The sequence below is a fragment of the Arachis ipaensis genome, chromosome B10 (assembly GCF_059453495.1).
Source record: "Arachis ipaensis isolate K30076 ecotype BB chromosome B10, ASM5945349v1, whole genome shotgun sequence".
In the NCBI taxonomy this organism is placed as follows: Eukaryota; Viridiplantae; Streptophyta; class Magnoliopsida; order Fabales; family Fabaceae; genus Arachis; species Arachis ipaensis.
The window spans coordinates 42,362,074-42,376,803 of record NC_142435.1 but is presented as its reverse complement, the minus strand read 5'-3'; the positions used below and the strand labels follow the sequence as shown (position 1 = coordinate 42,376,803).

At 40.4% G+C, this 14,730-nt stretch overlaps 1 protein-coding gene and 1 non-coding gene across 2 annotated transcripts; both read left to right on the top strand.

Moving 5' to 3' along the window:
* Positions 1-668: 668 nt before the first annotated feature.
* Positions 669-1,862, top strand: LOC107620555 (uncharacterized). The gene is made up of 3 exons (XM_016322697.1): positions 669-912; positions 1,183-1,319; positions 1,440-1,862. Exons 1-3 carry the CDS (start codon positions 669-671, stop codon positions 1,860-1,862), a joined length of 804 nt encoding a protein of 267 aa, XP_016178183.1.
* A 12,486-nt stretch (positions 1,863-14,348) lies between these two features.
* On the top strand, positions 14,349-14,456 carry LOC148579830 (small nucleolar RNA R71). The gene has a single exon (XR_015895561.1). It is a non-coding gene; the product is annotated as a small nucleolar RNA R71 (small nucleolar RNA).
* Positions 14,457-14,730: the final 274 nt, after the last annotated feature.

Below are 14,730 nucleotides of genomic sequence, written 5' to 3'. Positions count from 1 at the left end.
TGGAGACCTTCCTTACAATCGAAGAACTATCTTTTGGACTGTCATATTTTGTTTTAGGTTATGTATATATGTGTACAGAGTCTCTTCATGTATATTTTGTATTTTGTCCCTTCTAGAGATTGACTTGGAGATACATGTGTTTATTTTTTGGTTTGAGTTTTATTTTGGGTTATATATATATATACGCTGGCCGGCCTTAGCTTCGCAGGTCGTGTCTGGAGCTTGATATCTCTGTTTTGGAACTCTGATATATACATATATATATATTATGTTTTCAGCTTTCTTTGATCTTGTCCATTTTGTTTTATGCTTATACATACGAGTGTGACACAATTTTCTATTTTTGCTTTTGTTTAGATTATTCTTCAAGGTTCCTTGTTATAAAATTATTTTCAACTATATTTATTTAAGTCTTTTCTTTTAGAGGTTGTAATATCTCGCCACCTCTGCTTTACGACTTAAGCGTAAGGCTCTGTGTGGTAGGGTTTTATATTATGGTATCAGAGAAGTTCATTCCTGTAGAGCTTGAGGGACGGATTGACTATGCTTCTGGGCATACTCTGATGACTCGTGGACGCGGACGCGGTTGAAGAAAAGGCCGAAATATTAATGCGGAACCTGAAATCACTATGAATAAACCTGTGAACTTTACGAATGCTTTGGAAAACATGATAGCTACTATGCAAGCAACGGCTGAAGCCACTGATCAGCAAGTTAATAATGGAAACGGGGGTAATGGCGAAAATGGGCCGATGACCTTAGCAACCTTTTTGAAGATAAATCCACCAACTTTTAGAAGAATCATAAATCCAACAAAAGCTGATAATTGGTTTCAGGCAATGGAACGAGCCTTGCAAGCGCAACAAGTGTCTGAAGATCAGTGTGTTGAGTTTGCTACTTATCAGCTGATGGGTGAAGCTCAGTATTAGTGGCAAGGGACCCGACACCTTCTGCAGCAAGATAATGTTGCTATCCCTTGGAATGTATTCCAATCCAAGTTTTATAAGAATTATTTCCCAAACTCAATAAGGACAGCAAAGGAGCTTGAGTTGTTACAGCTCAAGCAAGGTCCTATGTCAGTGACAGAGTATACCAGTCGGTTTAAGGAACTATGCCAGTTTTCTAGGATTTGTTAGGGTGCTCTGGGTGATTTTGAAGAATGGAAATGCATAAAATATGAAGGTGGTCTGTGGAGTGATATTCTGAGTACAGTGGGTCCATTGGAGATCAGAACTTTTTTTGAATTAGTAAACAAGAGTAGAGTTGCCGAGGATTGTGTGAGAAAGGCAGTATTGGACAAGGGTGATCATCGAGCTTTTGTTAGGAGAGATCAGGGAAGAAACTTTGTGCCTAGAGGACAGAATTTCAAGCAAGACGGTTATGTCCCACAATAACTGGGTCAGAATAACTTTCGGAGATTCAATAGTAACAATAACCAGGGAAGAGGCAAAGGAAAGCAGATTGAAAATCCTCCCAATAACTTGACATGTAGGAGATGTGGGGCATATCATCTTAACACTCCATGTGGAGCTAGACAGGGTATATGCTACTACTATGGTGGAGCCGGACATCTATCTTGGAACTGTCTAGAGAATAAAAGACAGGAAGCTGAGAGAGTTCAGCAGCAGGGACGTGTGTTTACCATGTCAGCAGATAGTGCTGAGAGGTCAGACACTCTGATCAGAGATAGATATGAAATTGGTAGAAAAATATTAATTGCTTTATTTGATATTGGGGCATCACATTTATTTATATTGTTTGAGAAAGCCAGTGAGTTAGGATTGAAGATAACCATGCTAACCTATGATCTGCAAGTACATACTCCTGCCTTTGAGGCTGTCGTAACTAGATTAGGCTGTTAACAAGTTCCGTTTCGAATTAAGCACCGAAATTTTGTTCATAATTTAATTTGTCTGCCGATGACTGGTCTCGATCTCATTTTGGGATTGGATTGGTTATCAAAGAATCATGTTCTGCTTGATTATTTTGAAACATCACTGCAATTTATGTCAGAAGGTTCAGAAGGACCGGTGGTGGCGAATGGATATTACTTGAATTCTGTCATGGTAAATTGTAGTGGGAGTGAGTGTTCAGGATTCATACTATTGGCTGCCAATGTATCGGGCGATGAAAAAAGTTTGAAGCAGATTCCAGATGTGAAGGAATTTCCAGAAGTATTTACTGAGGATATACCTGAATTTTCTCCTTCTCGAGAAATTGAATTTGCGATTGAGCTGGTTCTTAGAGCAGGACCAATTTCAATTGCGCCTTACCGAATGTCGCCTTTGGAGTTGGATGAACTTAAGGCTCAGCTGGAGGAGTTAATGAGTAAGAACTTCATTTGTCCGAGCATTTCTTTGTGGGAGCACCGGTGTTGTTGGTGAAAAAGAAGGATGGAAGTATGCGGCTATCCGTAGATTACAGACAACTAAACAAAGTAACCATAAAAAATAAATACCCATTGCCAAGAATTGATGATCTGATGGACCAATTGCAAGGAGCTGGTGTCTTTTCCAAGATCGACTTAAGGTCTAGTTATCACTAGATAAGAGTGAGAGATGAAGATATTTCGAAAACCGGTTTTAGGACTCGATATGGTCACTATGAATACACTGTGATGTCATTTGGGTTAACCAATGTCCCTGTGGTATTCATGGACTATATGAACCGGATATTTTGTCCTTTTCTGGATAGATTTGTCATCATCTTCATTAATGATATTCTAATCTACTCTAAGACTAAGGAGGAGCACGCGTAATACTTGCAGATCATGCTGCACATTTTGAAAGAAAGGAAGTTGTACGCTAAACTTTCTAAATGTGAATTCTGGAAGAATGAGATGAAATTTCTAGGTCACGTAGTAAGTAAGCTGGGAATAGTAGTGAATCCTTCTAAGGTTGAGGTAGTAATGGATTGGGGACAACCTACATCAATGGCAGAGATAAGAAGCTTTTTAAGTTTGGCAGGATATTATCGGAGGTTTATCAAGGGTTTTTCATAAATTGCATTGCCTTTGACAAAGTTAACTCGAAAGGATGAGCCATTTGCCTAGACATCAGAATGTGAGGAGAGCTTTCAAGCTTTAAAGCGAAAACTGACTACAGTGCCTGTGCTTGTGTTACCCAAACCTAATGAGCCTTATGAAGTGTATTGCGATGCTTCGTTGAAAGGTCTGGGATGTGTGTTGATGCAACACCAGAACATGGTAGCTTACGCATCGCGTCAGCTGAGACATCATGAGATGAATTACCCAACTCATGACTTGGAATCAGCGGTAGTTGTATTTGTATTGAAGATTTGGAGGCATTACTTGTATGAAGTGAAGTTTTAAGTCTTCTCTGATTACAAGAGTCTTAAGTATCTCTTTGATCAGAAGGAGCTCAACGTGCGGTAAAGGAGGTGGATGGAGTTGTTGGAGGATTACGACTTTGAGTTAAGTTACCACCCAGGGAAGGCAAACGTTGTAGTGGATGCATTGAGTCGGAGGTCGTTGACGGTCGCTTGGATGATGATTAAGGAAGAGGAGTTGGTGAGCAAGTTTGGGGATTTAAGATTGGGTGTCGGAGAATTTAATGGGAGTGTATGCCTGAACCAACTGTAGATCTCTAGTAACTTCAAGTCCAAAATTTTAAAAGCTCAACAAGACGATCAAGAGTTACAGAAGGTGCTGTCGGCAATCGAGAAGGGAAAGCGATGGGGAGTTTCCTGGGACGGAGATGGAATATGGAGGTACAAGGATAGAATTTGCGTGCCGAATGTTGGGAATTTATGGCAAGATATCTTGAAAGAGGCGCATAGGAGCGGATTCTCTATCCACCGGGGAAGTACCAACATGTACCATAATCTAAAGGCAATGTTCTGGTGGCCGGGAATGAAGAATGCTGTTGCATTGCATGTTTCAAAATGTTTGACTTGTCAGAAAGTACAGATTGAACACCAGAGACCATCCGGAATATTACAACCTCTAGAAATTCCGCAATGGAAATGGAAAAGTATCGCAATGGACTTTGTATCTGGAATGCTGAGAATTCGGGTAGGATTTGACGCAGTATGGGTGATTGTGGATTGACTGACAAAGTCAGCTCACTTTTTACCCGTTCAGATGAATTGTAACTTTGAGGAGCTAGAACGTTTGTACATCAAGAAAATTGTAAGGTTGCATGGCGTGCCTACCACCATAATCTCTGACAGAGATCCTTGTTTCACTTCAAGATTCTGGGGAGCTTTCCAGTGGGCGTTTGGAACTCAGTTGAGTTTAAGTATAGTGTATCATCCTCAAATCGATGGCCAATCAGAGAGGATAATTCAAACCCTAGAGAATATGTTGAGGACTTGCATTTTGGACCAACTGGCGAGTTGGGATCGGTATATGTCGCTAGTGGAGTTTGCGTATAATAACAGTTACCATGCAAGCATCAGAATGGCTCTGTATGAGGTTTTGTATGGGAGAAAGTGCCAATTTCCGCTATTTTGGTTTGAAGCTGGGAAAACAAGTTTGTTAGGACTTGAGTTTTTTCTGAAACCGCCGAACAGAATAAGAAAATCCAAAACTGAATGCTTACCGCTCTGAGTCGCCAGAAGAGCTACGCCGATCAGAGACGGAAGCTGTTAGAATTTAATAAAGGAGATCATGTATTCCTAAGAGTTACTCCAACAACAGGAGTGGATAGAGAGATTAAAGCAAAGAAATTGAATCCTCGTTATATCGGTCCGTTTCAGATCCTGAAGAGAATCGGGCCGGTGGTGTATCGGATAGCTCTACCACCGCACCTTTTGAACCTTCACGACGTATTTCACGTTTCACAGCTTTGAAAATATAATTCTGATGCTATCCATATTTTAGAACCCGAATCAGTTCAATTGAAAGAGGATATGACGCTTTAAGTGACTCCGGTTCGAATTGACGACACTAGTATTAAGCGATTACGCGGAAAGGAAGTCTCATTAGTAAAAGTTGCTTAGAGTCGAGCTGGAATTGAGGAACACACTTGGGAACTTGAGTAAGAAATGAGAAAGGACTATCTGCACCTATTTTCATGTAACTGAATATGAATTTTGGGGGCAAAATTCTTAATTAGGTGGGTAAGATGTTAACCTTGTGAAACTAATAAATAATTAGCCAATAAATTAATTATTATTCAAAGAAATTAGAAAAATCAAACTTTATAATTTAGAGGAGTAGAAATATTAAAAATACGAATTTTGACACTAAATTTAAAAATTTTGGTCCAAAACCAAACCAACGGACCGAACCGGTTGAACCGGATCCAAACCAGCCCAAAAACCTAACCTATTAATCACTGAGGACAAGCCTTTCTTCACCTTCATTATTAAGCATACGCTGAAGGAGAGAGAACTAACACCGAAGCAACCCTAACCCCCACTTCGAATTTCAAATCCTTATAACTTTCAATCCGGAGCTCCGTTTGACGAGCCGTTAGCGGCCACGTGTTCGTCTTGGAATTCTCTTCAATTTTGTTGAAATAAAGTAGTAAGAAATTAGCACTTATCTCCCAGTTCTATCTCCTAAATTTCGTAATTTTAGGGTTTGGGTATTGAGAAATTGAATGATTTTGATGGTTTAGGTGAACTCTAGCAGTGAATAATCACTGGGTTTTATCCAATTGATTCATGGGTAAGGTAAGAAACTGTTGAACCCTTGTGAAATATTAAATTAGTGAATCCTATGATGATTATATTGATATTGTGTGAAATAGATTGTGTTTTGGTTGATTTGGAGTTCAATTGGGCGGTTTGGAACGAAATCCAAGTAATTAGGCTTGAGAAATTAATGTTTGGAAGCTTGGAGCTTATGAAAGGAGAGGTTTTTAAGGTGTTCCGAGTTTAGGGAGGAATCGGCCAAGGTGGTTTCTCGTAGTTAATGTTTAATGTCACGTGAAAACTTAGGCTAGAAGACCTTAAGATAAGAATGAACTGATTGAATTATTGATGGATTGTGTATATGGTATAAGATGTGTGGTTTAGTTGTTGTTAATGATTTGCTATTGGAGTTGGTTGGTTTTGGGAAAAGATTTAATATTGGTATTTGTTTACTTTTGAAATAATTTGATACTGGAAATGATTTGAATGACTGAGAGGTGTTTGGTTTGGTGTTTGGGACCCTTGAAGGGTGGCAGAAGTTTAAGTTTTAGAGGAGATACTGCCGAAATTTCTATAAGAATTGGAGTTTTGATTTCAAGTGTTGTTTTAAAAAGAAAAAGATTATTTGTTGACCCTCTGTCGCAAGATGTGACCGGACACTTTAACCCTCTGGGTTCCCCCATGGGCATGCATATATATGTATGAATTTTGAATATTATATTTGAGCTTGGAGTTTGACTCCATGGAATATTATATTTGAGTTTGGAGTTTGACTCCATGGAATATTATTGAGCTTGGAGTTTGACTCTATAGATATCATTTTTTAGCTTGGGGATGCGCGCACAGAGGGACTGTCCAATGGTTAACTAATAGGACATGTCGGGTTGGCTGTATAACCGACAGATGAAACTCATCAGCCATAAGACAGGCATGCATCATGTACATTTATATATTTTTCTTAGGTGTGCATTATTTTGGTTTGCTTAATTGCTTAACTCTGCTTATCTGCTACTTATTCTATTTGTGGTAATTGCATCTCTGTCTGTGTTTTCCTTGCTTGAATTGTATGTGTATGTTTTCGGAGAAACCCTTCTTGGTGGAGGTGTGAAGGGGAGTGTTTGTTCCACTGGTGATTCGGAGGGTTAAAAGAGACAGAAAGTGAAGTGTTAAGTTAAAGTTAGATTTAGAACTTGAATACCTTAGATAACTTACCTAATTTCTGGTTTAATTGGGTTTTTAAGCTAAAATCTGAGTGTCAGAGTTTTAGGAATACCTCTGGCTTTCCTGGGACCTTTTATATTAAATATGTGGGCACCTTTACCATACTGAGAACCCCTGGTTCTCATTCCATACATATTTCTGTTCTTTTTCTGATGCAGGTTGAGAAGCACTTCGTTGAGCGTCTAGAGACCTTCCTTACAATCGAAGAAATATCTTTTGGATATATATATGTCTTTAGAATCTCTGCATGTATATTTTGTAATTTGTCCCTCCTAGAGGTTCACTCGGAGATACAGGTGTTTATTTTGTAGTTTGAGTTTTGTTTTGGGTTGTGTATATATATATATATATATATATTCTCTTGCTGGCCTTAGCTTTGCAGGTCGAGTCTGGAGCTTGATATCTGTGTTTTGGAACTTTGATATGTATATTATGTTTTCAGCTTTCGTTGATCTTGTCCATTCTATTTTACGCTTATATGTACGAGTGTGACACAATTTTAGAGGTCGTAATACCTCGCCACCTCTACTTTACGACTTAAGCGTAAGACTCTATGTAGTAGGGTGCTACTACTGAAGTGCCCTATCTTAGTGCTTTTGGCGCACTAATGTATCTCACTAACAATACAAGACTAGATATAGCTTTTTTAGTAAACTTGTTATTGAGATTTAGCTCCTGTCCAACTAGAAGACATTGGAATGGTGTCAAACATAAGATATCTTCAATGATCTGTTGATAAGGGTTTATTTTACTCCAATGAATCAGCGTTTCAATCAGTTAGATATACAGATACAGGTGTTCTTTCTGATCCACATAAAGGTAGATCTCAAACAGGTTATCTACTCATATGTGGAGGCACAACTATATCTTGACGCTCAACAAAGCAAATGGTATGCGGAATCGTGATTACACTTTAATTATGTAAAATTCATTGCTCTTTCTTTCCCTGGAAATGGCGCCAAAAACATGATGCCAAGACCATGGTTCATAACTCCGTGTAACTAACCAGCAAGTGCACTGGGTCGTCCAAGTAATACCTTACGTGAGTAAGGGTCGAATCCCACGGAGATTGTCGGTATGAAGCAAGCTATGGTCACCTTGCAAATCTCAGTTAGGCAGATATAAATTGATAATGGTGTTTTCGAATAATAAATAATAGAATAAGGATAGAGGTACTTATGTAAATCATTGGTAGGAATTTCAGATAAGCGAATGGAGATGCTTTTCGTTCCTCTGAACCTCTGCTTTCCTTCTATCTTCATCCAATCAGTCTTACTCCTTTCCATGGCTGGCTTTATGTGATACATCACCATTGTCAACGGCTACTTTCGGTCATCTCTCGGGAAAATGATCCAATGCCCTGTCACGGCACGGCTAATCGTCTGGAGGCATCACCCTTGTCAATGGCTTCATCTTATCCTCTCAGTGAAAATGATCAACGCACCCTGTCACGGCACGGTTATTCATCTGTCGGTTCTCGATCATGCTGGAATAGGATTTACTATCCTTTTGCGTCTGTCACTAACGCCCCGCAATCACGAGTTTGGAGCTCGTCACAGTCATTCATTCATTGAATCCTACTCGGAATACCACAGCCAAGGTTTAGACTTTCCGGATTCTCTTGAATGCCGCCATCATTCTAGCTTACGCCACGAAGATTCTGGTTAAGAGATCTAAGAGATACTCATTCAGTCGAAGGTAGAACGGAAGTGGTTGTCAGGCACGCGTTCATAGGAAATGATGATGATTGTCACATTCATCACATTCAGATTGAAGTACGAATGAATATCTTAGAAGCGAAATAAGATGAATTGAATAGAAAACAGTAGTACTTTGCATTAATCTTTGAGGAACAGCAGAGCTCCACACCTTAATCTATGGAGTGTAGAAACTCTACCGTGAAAATACATAAGTGAAAGGTCCAGGCATGGCCGAGATGGCCAGCCCCCAAAACGTGATCTATAGATCAAAAGATAATCCAAAGATGTTCAAAAAGACTAGTAAAAGGTCCTATTTATAATAAACTAGCTACTAGGGTTTACATGAGAAAGTAATTGATGCATAAATCCACTTTCGGGGCCCACTTGGTGTGTGCTTGGGCTGAGCTTGAGTGTTGCACGTGTAGAGGTCCTTGCTGGAGTTGAACGCCAGCTTTTGTGCCAGTTTGGGCGTTCAACTCTGGTTTTGGCTCCTTTTCTGGCGCTGGACGCCAGATTTGGGCCGAAATCTGGCGTTGAACGCCAGTTTACGTCATCTATTCTTGGCCAAAGTATGGACTATTATATATTGATGGAAAGCGCTGGATGTCTACTTTCCAACGCAATTGGAAGCGCGCCATTTCGAGTTCTGTAGTTCCAGAAAATCCACTTTGAATACAGGGAGGTCAGAATCCAACAGCATCAGCAGTCCTTTTTCAACCTCTGAATCTGATTTCTGCTCAAGTCCCTCAATTTCAGCCAGAAAATATCTGAAATCACAGAAAAACACACAAACTCATAGTAAAGTCCAGAAGTGTGAATTTAACATAAAAATTAATGAAAACATCCCTAAAAGTAACTAGATCCTACTAAAAACATACTAAAAATAATGCCAAAAAGCGTATAAATTATCCGCTCATCACAACACCAAACTTAAATTGTTGCTTGTCCCCAAGCAATTGAAAATCAAATAGGATAAAAAGAAAAGAATATACTATAAATTCCAAATTATCAATGAAACATAGCTTCAATCAAATGAGCGGGACTTATAGCTTTTTGCCTCTTGAATAGTTTTGGCATCTCACTTTATCCATTGAGGTTCAGAATGATTGGCATCTATAGGAACTCAGAGTTCAGATAGTGTTATTGATTCTCCTAGTTCAGTATGATGATTCTTGAACACAGCTATTTTATGAGTCTTGGCCGTGGCCCTAAGCACTTTGTTTTCCAGTATTACCACTGGATACATAAATGCCACAGACACGTAACTGGGTGAACCTTTTCAGATTGTGACTCAGCTTTGCTAAAGTCCCCAATTAGAGGTGTCCAGGGTTCTTAAGCACACTCTTTTTTTGCTTTGAACCTTGACTTTAACCGCTCAGTCTCAAATTTTCACTTGACACCTTCACGCCACAAGCACATGGTTAGGGACAGCTTGGTTTAGCCGCTTAGACTAGGATTTTATTCCTTTTAGGCCCTCCTATCCACTGATGCTCAAAGCCTTGGGATCCTTTTTATTGCCCTTGCCTTTTGGTTTTAAGGGTTATTGGCTTTTTGCTCTTGCCTCTTGGTTTTAAGAGCTTTTGGCTTTTTCTGCTTGCTTTTCTTTCTATTATTTTTTTCGCCTATTTTTTTTTCTGCAAGCTTTGCTCTTTGCTGCTTTTTCTTACTTCAAGAATCATTTTTATGATTTTTCAGATTATCAAATAACATGTCTCCTAGTCGTCATTCTTTCAAGAGCCAACATATTTAACATTCTTAAACAACAACTTCAAAAGACATATGCACTGTTCAAGCATAGATTCAGAAAACAAGAAGCATTGTCACCACATCAATATAATTAAGCTAAGTTCAAGGATAAATTCGAAACTCATGTACTTCTTGTTCTTTTGAATTAAAACATTTTTCATTTAAGAGAGGTGATGGATTCATAGGACATTCATAACTTTAAGACATAGTTACTAACTACTAATGATCATGTAATGAAGACACAAACATAGATAATCACATAACATAGAAAACGAAAAACAGAAGAAATAAGAACAAGGAATGAATCCACCTTGGTGATGGTGGCGTTTCCTTCTTGAGGAACCAATGATGTCCTTGAGCTCTTCTATGTCTCTTCCTTGTCTTTGTTGCTCCTCCCTCATTGCCTTTTGATCTTCTCTTATTTCATGAAGCATGATGGAGTGCTCTTGATGTTCCACCCTTAGTTGTCCCATATTGGAACTCAATTCTCCTAGGGAGGTGTTGATTTGCTCCCAATAGTTTTGTGGAGGAAAGTGCATTTGAGGCATCTCCGGGATCTCATGGTGATGAGCTTCATACGCCTCTTGAGCTCCATGAATGGGCTCTCTTGCTTGCTCCATCTTCTTCTTAGTGATGGGCTTGTCCTCTTTAATGAGGATATCTCCCTCTATGTCAATCCCAGCCGAATTGCATAGGTGGCAGATGAGGTGAGAAAAGGCTAACCTTGCCATAGCGGAGGACTTGTCAGCCACCTTGTAGAGTTCTTGAGGTATAATCTCATGAACTTCCACCTCTTCTCCAGTCATGATGCTATGGATCATGATGGCCCGGTCTATAGTAACTTTAGACCGGTTGCTAGTGGGAATGATTGAGCATTGAATGAACTCCAACCATCCTCTAGCCACAGGCTTGAGGTCCAATCTTCTTAGTTGAACCGGCTTGCCTTTAGAGTCAATCTTCCATTGAGCTCCTTCTACACATATGTCCATAAGGACTTGGTCCAACCTTTGATTAAAGTTGACCCTTCTAGTGTAGGGGCGTTCATCTCCTTGCATCATGGGCAAGTTAAACGCCAACCTCACATTTTCCGGACTAAAATCCAAGTATTTCCCCCGAACCATTGTAACATAGTTCTTTGGATTCGGGTTCTTACTTTGATCATGGTTCTTGGTGATCCATGCATTGGCATAGAACTCTTGAACCATTAGGATGCCGACTTGTTGGATGGGATTTGTTAGAACTTCCCAACCTCTTCTTTGAATTTCATGTCGGATCTCCGGATACTCATTTCTTTTGAGTTTGAAAGGTACCTCAGGGATTACCTTCTTCTCGGCCACAACATCATAGAAGTGGTCTTGATGGGCTTTTGAGATGAACCTTTCCATCTCCCATGACTCGGATGTGGAAGCTTTTGTCTTCCCTTTCCCCTTTCTAGAGGATTCTCCGGTCTTAGGTGCCATCAATGGTAATGGAAAAATAAAAAGCTTATGCTTTTACCACACCAAACTTAGAATTTTGCTCGCCCTCGAGCAATAAAAGAAAGAATAGATGAAGAAGAAGAAGAAATGGAGGAGAGGGAGAGTGGGAAGTGTTTCGGCCAAGAAGGGTGTAGAGGGGTGTGTTGTGTGAATTTGATGGAGAATGGAGGGCTTTATATAGGGAAGGAAGGGGGGGTTAAGGTTCGGCCATATGGGTGGGTTTGGGTGGGAAATTGGTTTTGAATTTTGAAGGTAGGTGGAGTTTATGAGGTAGGTTTATGGGGAAGAATGGATGGATGTAAGTGGTGAAGAGGTGATGGGGAAGAGAGTTTGAGGTGATTGGTGAAGGGTTTTTGGGGAAGAGTGTTTATGGGGTTGTGTGAAAGAGAGTGGTGAGAAGAAGTGAGTGGAGGTAGGTGGGGATCCTGTGGGATCCACAGATCCTGAGTGGATCCTGTGGGGTCCACAGATCCTGAAGTGTTCAAGGATTTACATCCCTGCACCCATTAGGCATGTAAAAATGCCTTTGCACCCAACTCTGGGCGTTCAGCACCAGGTTGGTGGCCATTTTGGGCGTTCAATGCCCATTTGTGTGCCATTTCTGGCGTTGAACGCCAGAACCATGCCTGTTCTGGCGTTCAGCGCCCAGAAGCTGCCCATTTTGGGCGTTCAGCGCCAGAACCATGCTCTGTTCTGGCGCTGAACGCCAGACAGATGCTCCTCCAGGGTGTGATTTTTCTTCTGCTGTTTTTTTATTCCGTTTTCAATTTTTATATTTATTTTGTGACTCCACATGATCATGAACCTATAAAGACATATAACTAAGAAAAATATAGTTAGATAAATAAAAATTGGGTTGCCTCCCAACAAGCGCTTCTTTAATGTCAATAGCTTGACAGTGGGCTCTCATGGAGCCTCACAGATGTTTAGAGCATTGTTGAAACTCTCCAACACCAAACTTAGAGTTTGGATATGGGAGTTCAACACCAAACTTAGAGTTTGGTTGTGGCCTCCCAACACCAAACTTAGAGTTTGACTGTGGGGGCTTTATTTGACTCTGCTTTGAGAGAAGCTTTTTCTGCTTCCTCTCCATGGTTGCAGAGGGAGATCCTTGAGTTTTAAGCACAAGGGAGTCCTTATTCCATTGAAGGACTATTTCACCTCTGTCAACATCAATCACAGCTCTTGCTGTGGCCAGGAAAGGTCTTCCTAGGATGATGGATTCATCCTCTTCCTTTCCAGTATCCAGGACTATGAAATCAGCAGGGATGTAAAGGCCTTCAACCTTTACTAACACGTCCTCTACTTGTCCATAAGCCTATTTTCTTGAACTGTCTGCCATCTCTAATAAGATTTTAGCAGCTTGTACCCCATAGATTCCCAGTTTCTCTATTACAGAGAGGGGCATGAGGTTTATTCCTGAACCAAGGTCACACAGAGCCTTAAAGATCATGGTGCCTATGGTGCAGGGTATTATGAACTTTCCAGGATCCTGTCTCTTCTGAGGCAATGTCAGTTGATCCAGATCACTTAGTTCATTGATGAACAAGGGAGGTTCAACTTCCCAAGTATCAATGCCAAATAATTTGGCATTCAGCTTCATGATTGTACCAAGAAACTTGGCAGTTTGCTCTTCAGTAACATCCTCATTCTCTTCAGAAGAGGAATACTCATCAGAGCTCATGAAGGGCATAAGGAGGTTCAATGGAATCTCTATGGTCTCTAGATGAGCCTCAGAGTCCTTTGGTTCCTCAGAGGGAAGCTCCTTATTGATCACTGGACGTCCCAGGAGGTCTTCCTCCTTGGGATTTGCGTCTTCCTCTCCCTCTTTGGGTTCGGCCATGGTGCTTATGTCAATGGCCTTGCACTCTCCTTTTGGATTCTCTTCTGTATTGCTTGGGAGAGTACTTGGAGGGATTTCAGTGATCCTTTTACTCAGCTGGCCCACTTGTGCTTCCAAATTTCTAATGGAAGACCTGGTTTCATTCATGAAACTCACAGTGGCCTTGGATAGATCAGAGACTAGATTTGCTAAATTAGAAGCATTTTGTTCAGAGTTCTCTGTCTGCTGCTGAGTGGATGATGGAAAAGGTTTATTATTGTTAAACCTGTTTCTTCCACCATTATTAAAGCCTTGTTGAGGCTTTTGATCCTTCCATGAGAAATTTGGATGATTTCTCCATGATGAGTTATAGGTGTTTCCATAAAGTTCACCTAAGTAATTTACCTCTGCTATTGCAGGGTTCTCAGGATCATAAGCTTCTTCTGCATAAAAAGCCTCTTGAGTACTGTTGGATGCAGCTTGCATTCCATGCAGACTCTGAGAGATCATATTGACTTGCTGAGTCAATATTTTATTCTGAGCCAATATGGCATTCAGAGTATCAACTTCAAGAACTCCCTTCTTCATAGGCGTCCCATTACTCACAGGATTCCTTTCAGAAGTGTATATGAACTGGTTATTAGCAACCATGTCAATGAGTTCTTGAGCTTCTGCAGGCGTTTTCTTTAGGTGAATGGATCCACCTGCAGAAGTGTCCAGTGACATTTTTGATAGCTCAGATAAACCATCATAGAATATATCCAGGATGGTCCATTCTGAAAGCATGTCAAAAGGACACTTTTTGGTCAACTGTTTGTATCTTTCCCAAGCTTCATAGAGGGATTCACCTTCTTTCTGTCTGAAGGTTTGAACATCAGCTCTAAGCTTGCTCAGCTTTTGAGGAGGAAAGTACTTGGCTAAGAAAGCCGTGACCAGCTTATCCCAAGAGTTCAGGCTGTCTTTGGGTTGAGAATCCAACCATAATCTAGCTCTGTCTCTTATAGCAAAAGGGAAAAGCATGAGCCTGTAGACTTCAGGATCTACTCCATTAGTCTTAACAGTATCACATATCTGCAAGAATTCAGTTAAGAACTGAAAAGGATCTTCAGATGGAAGTCCATGAAACTTGCAGTTCTGCTGCATCAGAGAAACTAATTGAGGT

What these genes read in the sequence shown, in the direction of transcription:
- LOC107620555 (XM_016322697.1), top strand. Translation starts at nt 669, where the DNA reads ATGATAGCTACTATGCAAGCAACGGCTGAAGCCACTGATCAGCAAGTT. An exon ending in TGCTACTTATCAGCTGATGG is followed by an intron (nt 913 to 1,182) that starts GTGAAGCTCAGT and finishes TAAAATATGAAG; the next exon opens with GTGGTCTGTGGAGTGATATT. An exon ending in AGGGTGATCATCGAGCTTTT is followed by an intron (nt 1,320 to 1,439) that starts GTTAGGAGAGAT and finishes AACAATAACCAG; the next exon opens with GGAAGAGGCAAAGGAAAGCA.